This window comes from Atta colombica, unplaced genomic scaffold (assembly GCF_001594045.1).
Source record: "Atta colombica isolate Treedump-2 unplaced genomic scaffold, Acol1.0 scaffold87, whole genome shotgun sequence".
Lineage (NCBI taxonomy): Eukaryota > Metazoa > Arthropoda > Insecta > Hymenoptera > Formicidae > Atta > Atta colombica.
In genome coordinates, this window is record NW_017259580.1 from 214653 (window position 1) to 226436 (window position 11784).

Consider the following 11784-nt stretch of genomic DNA (forward strand, 5'->3'; position numbering starts at 1 on the left):
AAAATAAAATAATTGTCATCGGTTATCCGATCTCATCATCTTTGTATCGTTACAGCAAATTTTTCATAAATATTGTCAGTTTCATTTAACTCTACATTATTCGCGTAGTTTTTGAAACATAATTACACGTGTAGAATGTTTCTGATACTCTAACATATTTTAATTTTCATGTTCTCTTTAAATTTAAAATTAAATAAAAATTGATAATATTTTATATATTTTTAAAATAAAGATAAATGGAAAAAATTTTTTAATTGTGAAACGATTTGAGCTAAATATATTAATGTGTGTATAAATAGCAATCGTGTATTTAATATATCTCACGCGAGTAATGAAGAATTAATTATGCCTAGGATTTGGCGAGCGTTTAAAATGCTCCAACGTGACGTTAAGCACTGCTCTACTTTTTGGCGGGTCGATTGTGGACGACATTATGATTTTCCAATCGCGGATAGAAAATATTCCCGATCGATCGTTCTTAAGATACAATAAGATCCTAGTTTCTTTGAATATGCACGACTGTGGCATTAGAGAAATTTCCAGTTACGCATTCGACAGCCTGAGGAAATTGAAAAAGCTTAGCCTGCCGTATAATTACATCACATCGATAAAAGATCAGTGGTTCGTCGATCTGATATCTCTGCAGCGATTAGACTTATCATACAATCTTATCACATCGATCGAGCCTACAGTCTTCGAGAAATTGCGAGATCTTAAATGGCTCGACGTCAAGGAGAACCGTTTGACGTGTCTGGAACCGACACAGCTTGTACCAATGGCCAGCCTCGAGCAATTCCGCTTCTCTGGAAATCCCCTTACTTTCCAGTGTCGTAGCACGGTGAGCGCACATTTCATATTTCGTCTGATTAATTAAGAGAACACTGTCGTATAAACAAGCTTTATAACGAAAAAAGCGACAAGGATCAAGCTTCAAGCTTAATATAAAAGAAATGGTATTTCGAAATATTGTAGTTTCAAATCTCAAATTTAAATGAAAGAGTTCAAATAATTTCAAATCTAATTTTTCCACATTGTAGTTGTGGCTGCGAGATCTGGGCATATAAATTACAAAACTAATAATTTAATTTGGAATCAAGACTATCTGTGTAACATGACATTGGACGCAAAATGCGTGGAGATTTTAATGTTTCATCCTCTTTCGCGCTATTCTCGATATTTATAACCGGATGTTGGCATTCCGTTCTGACGCTTGTGTTATTGATAATAAATTCACTATAACATGAAAGAAATGCGATCTTAGTCTTTCAAATCTAAATTTCACATTGTAGTTGACGTTGTGGCTGCAAGATCTGGGCATAAATTATAAAACCGATCAACGTGAGGAGGAAAACTGGCTGGATAATATATTGTGGCTCTGCGCCTCAGACAACATTAAGATAGCCGATTCTGAAATTTTCATGAAAGAATGTGTCATCCTGAATCTGTTCAATCAACTTCGTACAGGTTTGACTACGGCTGAATCTTTTCCCCTGTTTATCTCTCAGAACTGTATAGATGCGAGACACGAACTAACAAAATGTGTCGCTGCGGATCGCAAACATGGCAGAGAAGTTATTACTAATGGATACGTCGTAAGAAAGCTATTAGGGCAGCTGCAAGAATTGAAATCGATTGTATAACGCAATAGATATTAGATATAGTAAAAAGAAATCCATTATTTTTGCATGAAATTGAATGGAAAAATAATGGATTTCTTTTTACTACACCTAATATATCAGTTTTCTATATCAATTTTAATCTAAAATTATATTTGATAGCTTGAAAAAATTTGTATTTGCAGAATAAAACTTCACAAAAATGTCTATGCTTAAAATGAATATTTTTCTCATACTAAATTTTATTTTCCACGTGTATAAATAAATCCTGTTTTATAACAAATAAATGTTTTATTTGTCAACTTGTTCTTCAATAATTAATCTGCAAAAATATTTTTTAAAAAGAAAAAAAATGCCAACTAAGCACTCTCTTTTATGAACTTTTTTTTTCACAAATTACAATTATTTCAGAATTGTTAGTTAATCGCGAGTAAGGGTGAAGAATCAATAAAAAAAATGTTTAATCTAATATATTGAAATATACGGTAATTCCAAAATTAAAGGATTAATTCGCTATGTATATGCGCAGATCTGACATATTTATTATAGCACATATGTCGACATAAATTATGCAACACGCTATCAAATGGTTTATGCTGGCTTTCGAGATTCGCATCAAACATTCGTCCTCAGTAAGTAGAGTAGTTACTCACCGGAGGATGCGCTCCCGCTGGGCCGTAATGACATGCCGATGGATGATATTTCGCCGGCAAGAAAATCTTTGTTTTCGCGTTGTCCATTCCGGCAGACGAGATTTTTGTCCGGCATAATTTCTCTCTCTTTTTCTTTTTGTCGATGACCTTTCGTAGCTTTACGGTCGTTCTTAACAGCGCATTGCCCTGTTCACTGCTGTCGCATCGGTGTCGATTCCCGCATCTCTTTGGAAGATTTCATTATTGATTCAGTCGAAACATATTACGTGTACTTGGGGTGCAGCGACGACAGCAAATGCGCAAAAATGAGTGTGCGGTGAATGATAAAAGATCGCGTTACGCGATATACTATTTCTAGATGCGTATTAAATTTCGTTGCGGAAATGCGACTACTCGTTACTTCACGAAATTACGGCCGAGTTGTACTGACATTCAGAAGTACTGAAAAACGAGCGTATAATTACGGCGAGTACTAATGTGGCATTAGAAAGCGAAAATATGGTTACTAATTTGATCATTTTCTTCAAATTGTTAAATTTATGGAGATTAGCATGGATTTTAATCCGATTGAAATTGCAATAAAATTATTTTGATTTAATGCATTATGTATATTTTTTTTTATACGTATAGAATTTTATGTTTAATAGTGATAAAATTAATAGTGATAAGTCTGTATGAAGTTAGTCCCTCACTTTTTGAATTAACTTATTTTAAAAACTGTGCTGAATTGTATTAGGTTTGTGCTTCATTGTGCTCAACATTAAATTTGTATTACAAAACATACAAAAGATGGAAAAACTATTTTTTAGGTTCAACCGCCACTATGCATTTTTTTCAACTTTTTAAATTGTGCTAGATTGTACTGGATTGTGCTAACATCGTGTTAAAATGATAACTTTAAATAATGGTAACAAGTTATAAATAATGGTGACAAGAAATAATTTTTGACAATTCTGAATATAACTGTTATATTAAAAAATTGTCAAAAATTATTTCTTGTAATATAATTTCTGTTGTTATCATTATTTAAAGTTATCATTTTAGCACATGTTAGCATAACCTAGTACAACCCAGCACAATTGGCAAAAATGCAAAATAGAGGACTGACTTAAAAAATCATTTTTTTCATTTTTTATATTTTGCATAGTACGATTTTAATGTTTGGCACAAATCTAGTACTATTCTTAAAATAAGTTAATTCAAAAAGTGAAAGGCTGATACTATCATCAATCATATAATTATATATGATTACGCAAGAATCGTATGTGAATGCGTGATAAATTAGTATTTATTTTATTATTGAAAAAACAATCGGATTACTGCATGGCTCATGCGAATTCGGTCTCGCATTGAAATGAGAAAAAGCTGATATAAGTTCAATGTGCATTGGAAGATTAAATGATGAATATTATTAACTTTCTCAATCGCATGTATGCTTTATGCGATACAAAGCATTGAAATTACGCAATTAGAGAAGTAAGCAAAGGTGCCAGAGTGCACTTTTACGAAATAAAAAAAAAAAGAGAGAACGGGCTTAATCTATGTTGGAGAAGACAAAAAGTATTTATGTTTTTGTTGAGTATTATTTTAACAATAGAAAACATTAATCAACCCTTTCGCGCCGAACAATGGCTATCTCCGGTCGCAAATGAAAGAATAGACAGGACGAAGCACAATTAATTTCAATTATTCATGATGATTCGCGGGTACGGATACAGGAGTTAAATAAAGGTGAGGCAAGCCACTGTCATCGAGACGAATAAAGTCAGACGGGTAAACATTAATTAGCATTATTTGTAAATGCAAATGAATGAATCACAAGTTTTAATAAATCTTGAGAATCGAATTGTGTGTACAAACACACTGGATACATTTAGACATTGGCAGATCGTTCGATTATTCTTATTAATGTTTAATCATCATTTGTTTGTGTGTGTGTGTGTGTATTTAATCATTATTTGTGTGTGTGTGTGCGCGCGCACGCGCGTACGCAATTAAGAAAATAATTAAAAAGTGTAGATATTAGGTAAATTAAATAATACATAAAAGGATTAAAAATCAGCGTTAACACTTGCTATTGTAAATCTATCATAATAACATGTATAATTTATCATACATTTTCGTAATTTTTAATTAAGAGCTTATTGTAATTTCGCAAAATAGCGGGAATGGGTTTATGAAATAAGAACAATTAGTGGAATAATAGCTGAAGTTTAAAGAGCGCGATGTTCAAACTTTACGAGAATTTAAATCCTTAAAATTCTTCATAATTTAATTTATAAAGTCAATTGTACGCCATGTAAAAATTTTAACGCGAAATGCTAGTACTATTTTACAGACTCTGCTTCATTTCTTAACCATATGTAATACAATTAAAATTGTAATTGCAAACAAAAATTTTATACAAGCATAATCGCAATTTAAATAATAAATTAAAAAAAAAATTAAATTTTCTTAAATAAACAATATATAATTACGATGACGTATTTAATTTAGTACTGAATGATTATTTATTTACTTTAAATTACATTGCCAAGAAGGCTTGTTTACAAAAATAAACAATCCATACACATCCAAACTACATTTACACTTTTAAACTTATTTCATCTATATGCTACTTATACTAATTATCTCAAATCTACTGTTATCATAAAACAGACTAGAATCATACAAAATATCTCTCCTAGCTTCCTTACACTAAATATCACAGTTCTGCTTTTTTTAAATCCTTTAATTCTCAATGTTTGTTCTTTTAGTCACTTGTTAACACTTGCTCACTTTTTTTTTCACTAACGTTGGTTAAGCTAATCGATGGTTACATGAGTCCGCTGAATAAGCCCCATGTAACCGTCAGTTAGCTTAACCGAGATTAGTGAAAGAGGTCTTTAGTCATCTATTTTTACTTATTCACACACAGTACTTATCATATTATTACAAATTATATCTAAGCTTTTTTTCTCTCTTTTCTTGATTTCCTTTTCCTTCTCCTTTTTCAGTTTTTTTATGACTTTGATCTAATATTTTATTTCACAGCCTATCTTTATTGTCTTTTTATTTTTGTCCAATTTTGTGAATAATTCACTTGTCCTCTGACATTCCTCTATATATTCCATGCAATCTATTTTATTACAATCATCTTCTATGCTCCTCCTTCAGCCAGTATTTATTTGCTTTCTTTATATTTCCACATCTTAGATTTACTAACGCATCTTTTCCAATTCCTATTTTTTTCCAAATATCTCTCTTTAAAAATACCTAGGTCTTTTATTTATTATTCCTAATTTTCTTTATACCTCTTAGCATAGGGTTTTCAATCAAACGTACAAAATATACATTACTGATGCAATAATGATGTTTTGTATGTTCGATTGAATCATGCGACCTCAATCTTTTATATAATTTGAAAGTTTCTTTAACTTGTCTAACTTAAACCTCGCTTTACTCTATAATTTTGGCTATCTTGGAGCTAGTATGCTTTTTTAAGTAAAATTAATAGTTAAAGCAGCAAAGATTATTTAATATTAACGGCGAAAATAATCAGTAAGAGTACTCAATAAAAATTATTTAATTCTGCAGCAAAAGATTTGTTGTTACAGTACATAAGTGCAAAGCTAATCAATTTAGTTTGGGCAGCAACAGTATTAGTTGTTCCTATTAAAGACACATTTTAGCTACCACAGCTATATATTTAGTTCTTATTGCTAATCCTTTTTTTCCATGCAGATTTTTTCTCGCAGATAAGCAACTTTGGTGAAGAAAATACTTGGTTGCGTTAGTTACATATGTTAACTAAGACAGCAAATTTTCGATTTATAATCAATATGCATCATTGCAGATAAGTATACTTCGCTAAGAAATCAATATAGCAACAGTGGCAAATTCTTTTGCAGCAAATATACTTTCAGCGATAATTAGCATAATTAGCTGCAGCGCTGAGAATTTTATTTTCCGTGCCAAAAAAGAATTTATTGTTAGTAATATCAGGTAAATGTCAGTTATTATAGTACAAACTTTGCTATTAGAAGAAAGTGGGGGATATACAGACACATAAAATTAAACTGAAATAGAAATAAGAATTAAGAATATAATCAGTGTTTCATTGGAAGTCAACCTTTACTTATTAGTCTTTAGGAGATAATATATTATAAGATAATATATTATAAAAATTATCATAAACAAGCTGAATTTTTTAACAGAAACAAAACACTTGCAGTCCGTATTTACCCAAAGCTTATGGAGTTAAAGGACAGATGCTCAAGTAAATATGGATAGGGATAACGAAACATGTTTACTTATTGCTACCAATATCACATAGGTAGCTATTTGAAGAACTGCCACCAATATAGCCTTCATGTGCCCATTTCAGACGTAATACACATTATTCAGTCCTCTATAGATGAAGACACGTATTTTTCATTGTAAAATATGCAGAAGTATTCATCTTCCTTGTCGCTTTTGTCAATAATAAAATATTTTAGTATGTAAATTATACATAAAATTAATATTTATATATATTTATTAATTTATATAAATTTATATTTATCTTTCATTATACAATATATAAAATTTATATATAAAAAAGAGATAAAATAGGATATCTGTTAACACCCTCAATGACCCGTCTGGAATTATCTCAACATAACTTAATCTAAACCGAAATAACTAAAGTAAACATAAGCTTAAAATAATCAGAATTTATACACACAATTATTCTTAAATAGATAATGATTTCTCAAGACAAAATCTCTCAAAATAAATAACAATATCGCCGTTTAAACAACAAAAACATAGAAAATAAAACAGTGAAATATTAGAAGAAAGTGGCCAAAATATTTCGTGATTTATCTTGGAAATAGCGTTCTCGATGTCCTGCTGTGAGTGCTTGCTAGTGACTATTCGCGTCGCGTTAATTAACGTGATATGATAGCGGAATTTGAGAGGAGCAGAGGAACAGAGATATACGTGTGTCCATAATTATCCAGAGTGTTCGCATCTCCCCACTCTCCTCTATTATTAAAAGTTGACTATTTAAGACAAAATATATTTATTGCCGCGACGTCCAGTTTCTTTGTTAAAATCAAAAGCGTACTTAAGACAAGTAACTAAATAAGTGATAATTCCTCACTATTTTATGCTCGTTTCTATCAATTTAACATTAATCTCGGTTCAATTACCTCTTCATTTTTTTCTAGTTTTAAAATAAGAAAAAGTAAATTGAACCAAGATTAATTCACATTAATAATAGAAACGGACATAAGTTGCATAACAGAGCATTCCATTCGCAATAGTTTCTAGGATGCTATATCGACTGCCTGCGCGTAATTCGTACGTAAATCGTATTGGCGACAAAGTGTAGCATGCTTATTACACATCTAACGCAGTGTATTTCCGATTTAGTGTATTTCGATTTATTATCTCTAGTACGATAGAAATCCATCCATTTATCGATTTCTCAAGAGAAATGGGTGAAGTATTAAATAGTATAATATATAAACTATTAATGATTTTTTGGTCTTAAAATGCAAGTTGCACTCTGAACTAATATCCGCAATAATATCACAAGTTAAATTGACTAGTAATTTAACTCTCAACTATATGAGTGGGTCATTTGAACCTGGGTGAAAATTTTAGTGCTGTTATTTTTGTATGGTTAGTATTGCAGAGTTAAAGTGAGGGGTAAAAAACTTGGAATGACCTTTCTGTCGATCGCCATGATGCAATTGTTTCGTTGTTGTCTTGACGTTAATGATGATGCAATAAAAGTTTAGCTTGGCTGACTTGGATCTGTTAATTGTAAATTCGATAGATTTTTGCCGAAAGTGAAAATTCGTTTTTAATAAGTATTCGTTTATTAGTGCTGTATTCAAATATATATATTGTTTCTCTCTCTCTCTCTCTCTTCTTATAATTAAAACATATATTTATTGTAAAAAAAAACATTTTTGCGAGAGAGGCGTCTTAGTGAAACGATCGCACTATTTTCTCGGAGTTATAAAATCGTGAATAAATAATGTTGAAATCATTATACATTACGTAAAAAAATTAAAATATCACTTAATCCGTCCTCAAAAATATTCAAAAGAGTGTAACTTCGTCAAAAATGATCATAACGAGATTTGTAAAAAAGCATTTTAAAATTTGAAATATCTACTTTTAAAATCGATAATTGATATTTCGATCAGATTGATTTTTTACAGAGCTATATGAACAGAAATGGGTATCCGTCAAATCTGAAAATTTTGTACAAACTTTACAAAGGTCTATGGCGTGAAATAAAAATTGCACATAAATGCGGTTTACAGCAGTCGAAAGAGGGAATCTTATCTCAAATTTGCTTTTTTATTGAACGTTATATTTTTTTTCAACGAATTATTCAATATTGAAGTAAAAGGATCATTTTTGCTTCAATGTTGAATAACTCGTTAACAGATTAATGATGTCATTAGTTGCTTTCTATTTGCTTTCGATTTCAGATAATTCTCACTTGTGACGTCATAACTCAGTTGAGTTCCTTTTACATCTGAGAAGTGAGATTCAATTGAATTTTCCTCTAAAATCTGCATATGCTTGAGACCGTGTGCTTTACTAAGTTTTGTAGACTCACATGAACAGTGAGATTATGAACCTACGTATATTCGATAACTTTTTCATTGAAAAAAGCAAGTAAGAATAAAATGATAAAAGAATTGTGATTTTTTATAGTAATAGTAGTAATAATCGATGATTATTTAGAATACGAGCCTAATCTTGGATTTCGATGATTCAAATCAAATTATTCCCATTTGAAGCGCGACCGATCCAAAATGTTTTTTCTTGCAGAGAATGCTTTGCATTCTTTCATGTAAAAAAAACGCATCAAATGAGCCTAATTTCATATGTATATATGTATGTTACTGGAAAAAACCTCGGTTCAAGTCTCAGATAATGTAAGAAATATAAAAGCAAAAGTGAAGTACTCGACAAGTAATAAAAATAATTATCTCCAGATTCAAAAAATAATTAGATCCAGATGATTTTTATAACTCATTGTTAGTAGAATTCCAGATACATCAATTTGATTGCCAACTGTCCAGACATTGCATCGATCTAAAAGTCAGACATCCACTATCGCTGCATGAAATATTGATAACATTTTATTTATAATTAATATTTTATTTCTAATAATTTTACATCCGATGCAGATAGTTTTTGCTTCTAGTGTCGTGACTTTAGATCTATGATAAAATTGCTGTACACACGAACAATCAAAGTGAATGTAAATTTTGGAATGAGTTAAGATATGGTAGATTCACCGCTTCTCGACGAAATGGCACATTGCAGCGTATTTAGTGATAATTAATCAAGTAGGCAGTACAAAAATAATGGATACAAAGTCAATGCGAAGAGGGAAGAATTTAGAAAAAAAAAATAATAGAAGTTTTAGAATAAACTAAGCCTTGGTTCTTGCGGCTTATTGTTAAATCCAAGTTTCCTGTTATTGTAGCTTCTCCGGATGCCGTAAGAGAACATTTTATAGAGATAAAATACTCAATGACATTAAAAACTGAACGTGCCTATATTACTTCCGATATGAAATTAGGAAATAAGTGTTTCGCACAAATTCAATGGCAAATGTTTTTAAGAAATGTTCAAAAAAGATTATTTTGTATGACAAAACACGATTTTGAATCAACGCATAAAACCATATGGATAGATTACGATGAGGTTTATATTAAAAAATTTAATATAAAAAGCTATGATCTTTTGGAAACGCAATATCTTTCCATTACTTCTAAAAATTGTATAAAGTTAGTTATAAAAAAATTGTACAAATAACATGTGTTGCATATATATATTTATAAATTTTGTAAGAGAAAATAATTAGATAATAAATTACATTGTTAATAGAATTATTGTTTTTCATTATTTATTGCTTATAATTTTATTCTGTTTAATCACTATTTAATAATAGATTCTTGAAGATTTATCAATGTAGTCACTGTTATCATATCATCAATATTATCTAATGTGCGATGGTGAATACCCGAATGAGATTTGAGTATATTAAATTCCCTTATCCTTCTGATGACTCTTTCTATATGAAGACTTGCGATTCTTTTAGTTTCTAATATTCAGCTTTTGAAAGTTTTTTTGTCGTTCGATACACTAAGTGAACATATTAATATACATTTTTTTCTTTTGCAACATATGATCGATGTGCTTGAATCCTCGATCCGCCAAAACAGCACAGCCATCCGGAAGCTTCTGTAAATATTGATTTTTTTCCACTATTGCAGCATCAGTTATTCTTCCACCAAAACCTTCCGATATAAAATTTATATGGCCATCGGGTGTTGCAGATATTAAATATTTTGTAAGGTGTTGCATTTTTTATATTCTGACCAAGTAATTTTGATGCATCGGATTGGTTGGTTTCTGAATTTCAATTTCTTCAAAGGCAATCTATTATCGATTGCAAATTGTAATATTTGCCACGAAATTCTCTTCGCAAATTCCTTCGAATTGATGTAATAGGCCAGATTATTAATTTTTTTAAACGAAGAGCTAACACCGATAAAGTCTGGCGAAATATGACACTGGCATTAGTTGCACTGAGTCCAAACTGTCACTTAAACGAGAAAACGTTGCTAATTTTATCCTTGATAAAATTAAATAGATGTTGCAAACGGAAATATTTGTTTTTTTAATTAACACATCTATAATGAAAAATCTATTAGCTGGAATTCCGATGTATATTTTTGGTTTTTCTGTGATCAAGAGCAAATGTCTTTCTAATACTTCTGTCAAAGAATATTTTTTCACCTCATCACTTGTTTCTTTAGAGGGTAAAAATTTCTCGCACGCCTCGAGTGTATCATCGAGGAATGTTTTTATGTCGAATTTGACGTATTAACAATATTAGCACTGATTTTCCTTGTTACCGTAGAACACTGTGCATCTGTCATGATTGATCGGCAATCAATTCCTTTACTTCAACTTTGTCGATTTGAATCCATCTGTGATGTTAATTAATTATGTTGATTAATTATGTTGATTAATTTTATCTGTTTGCACTTTTTTATTCTTCAATACAAATGTTACTGGAAGTTGAATTCCTTCCACTCCTGAAGGTCCACGTTCTAACTCCAAATTATGAGGCTTTGTAATAACTTCCTCGACTTCGTCTGTGACTTTATCTGTAACTTCGACTGTGGTTTCGACTGTGAGTCTTAGTTTTTTTCTACATTTATATCTGTAGATTGTTTCCTAATTTTTGGAAGAGCTCCTTTTCTCATATTAACACTTAAATCAAGCAAAATCCAAGTTTTCCAAATTCTTCTGTATTCAACTATATTATAAAATTGTTCATGTATAACTGGAATAACACGAATTTAAATACACTATTAGAAAAATGTTGTGAATTCACAATATATATTGTGAATTCGCAGTATATGTTGTAGATTTACGGAATTTACATGCAGTAATTGTATTGTGAAATCACGAACACTTCTATATATATATATATATATATATCT

The 11784-nt window shown here is 30.5% G+C and overlaps 2 protein-coding genes across 5 annotated transcripts in view; one reads left to right on the forward strand and one right to left on the reverse strand.

The window, feature by feature from the left end:
* Positions 1-1834, forward strand: part of LOC108693059 (chondroadherin-like) — a 2570-nt gene extending 736 nt beyond the window's left edge. Inside the window, exons 2-3 of the mRNA XM_018201727.1 lie at positions 354-838; positions 1290-1834. Of these exons, the coding sequence (XP_018057216.1) occupies positions 354-838; positions 1290-1640 (836 nt within the window). The 3' untranslated portion in view covers positions 1641-1834. The remainder of the gene's footprint in view (positions 1-353; positions 839-1289) is intronic.
* LOC108693058 (apoptosis-resistant E3 ubiquitin protein ligase 1) overlaps positions 1-11784 on the reverse strand; it is a 53984-nt gene that overhangs the window by 9398 nt on the left and 32802 nt on the right. For 3 of the 4 annotated variants that reach the window (XM_018201724.1, XM_018201725.1, XM_018201723.1), the window contains one exon: positions 2270-2494. The exons of the other annotated variant lie outside the window; for it this stretch is intronic. In XM_018201724.1, the coding sequence (XP_018057213.1) occupies positions 2270-2384 (115 nt within the window). In that variant the 5' untranslated portion in view covers positions 2385-2494. The remainder of the gene's footprint in view (positions 1-2269; positions 2495-11784) is intronic. 4 annotated transcript variants of the gene reach the window in all.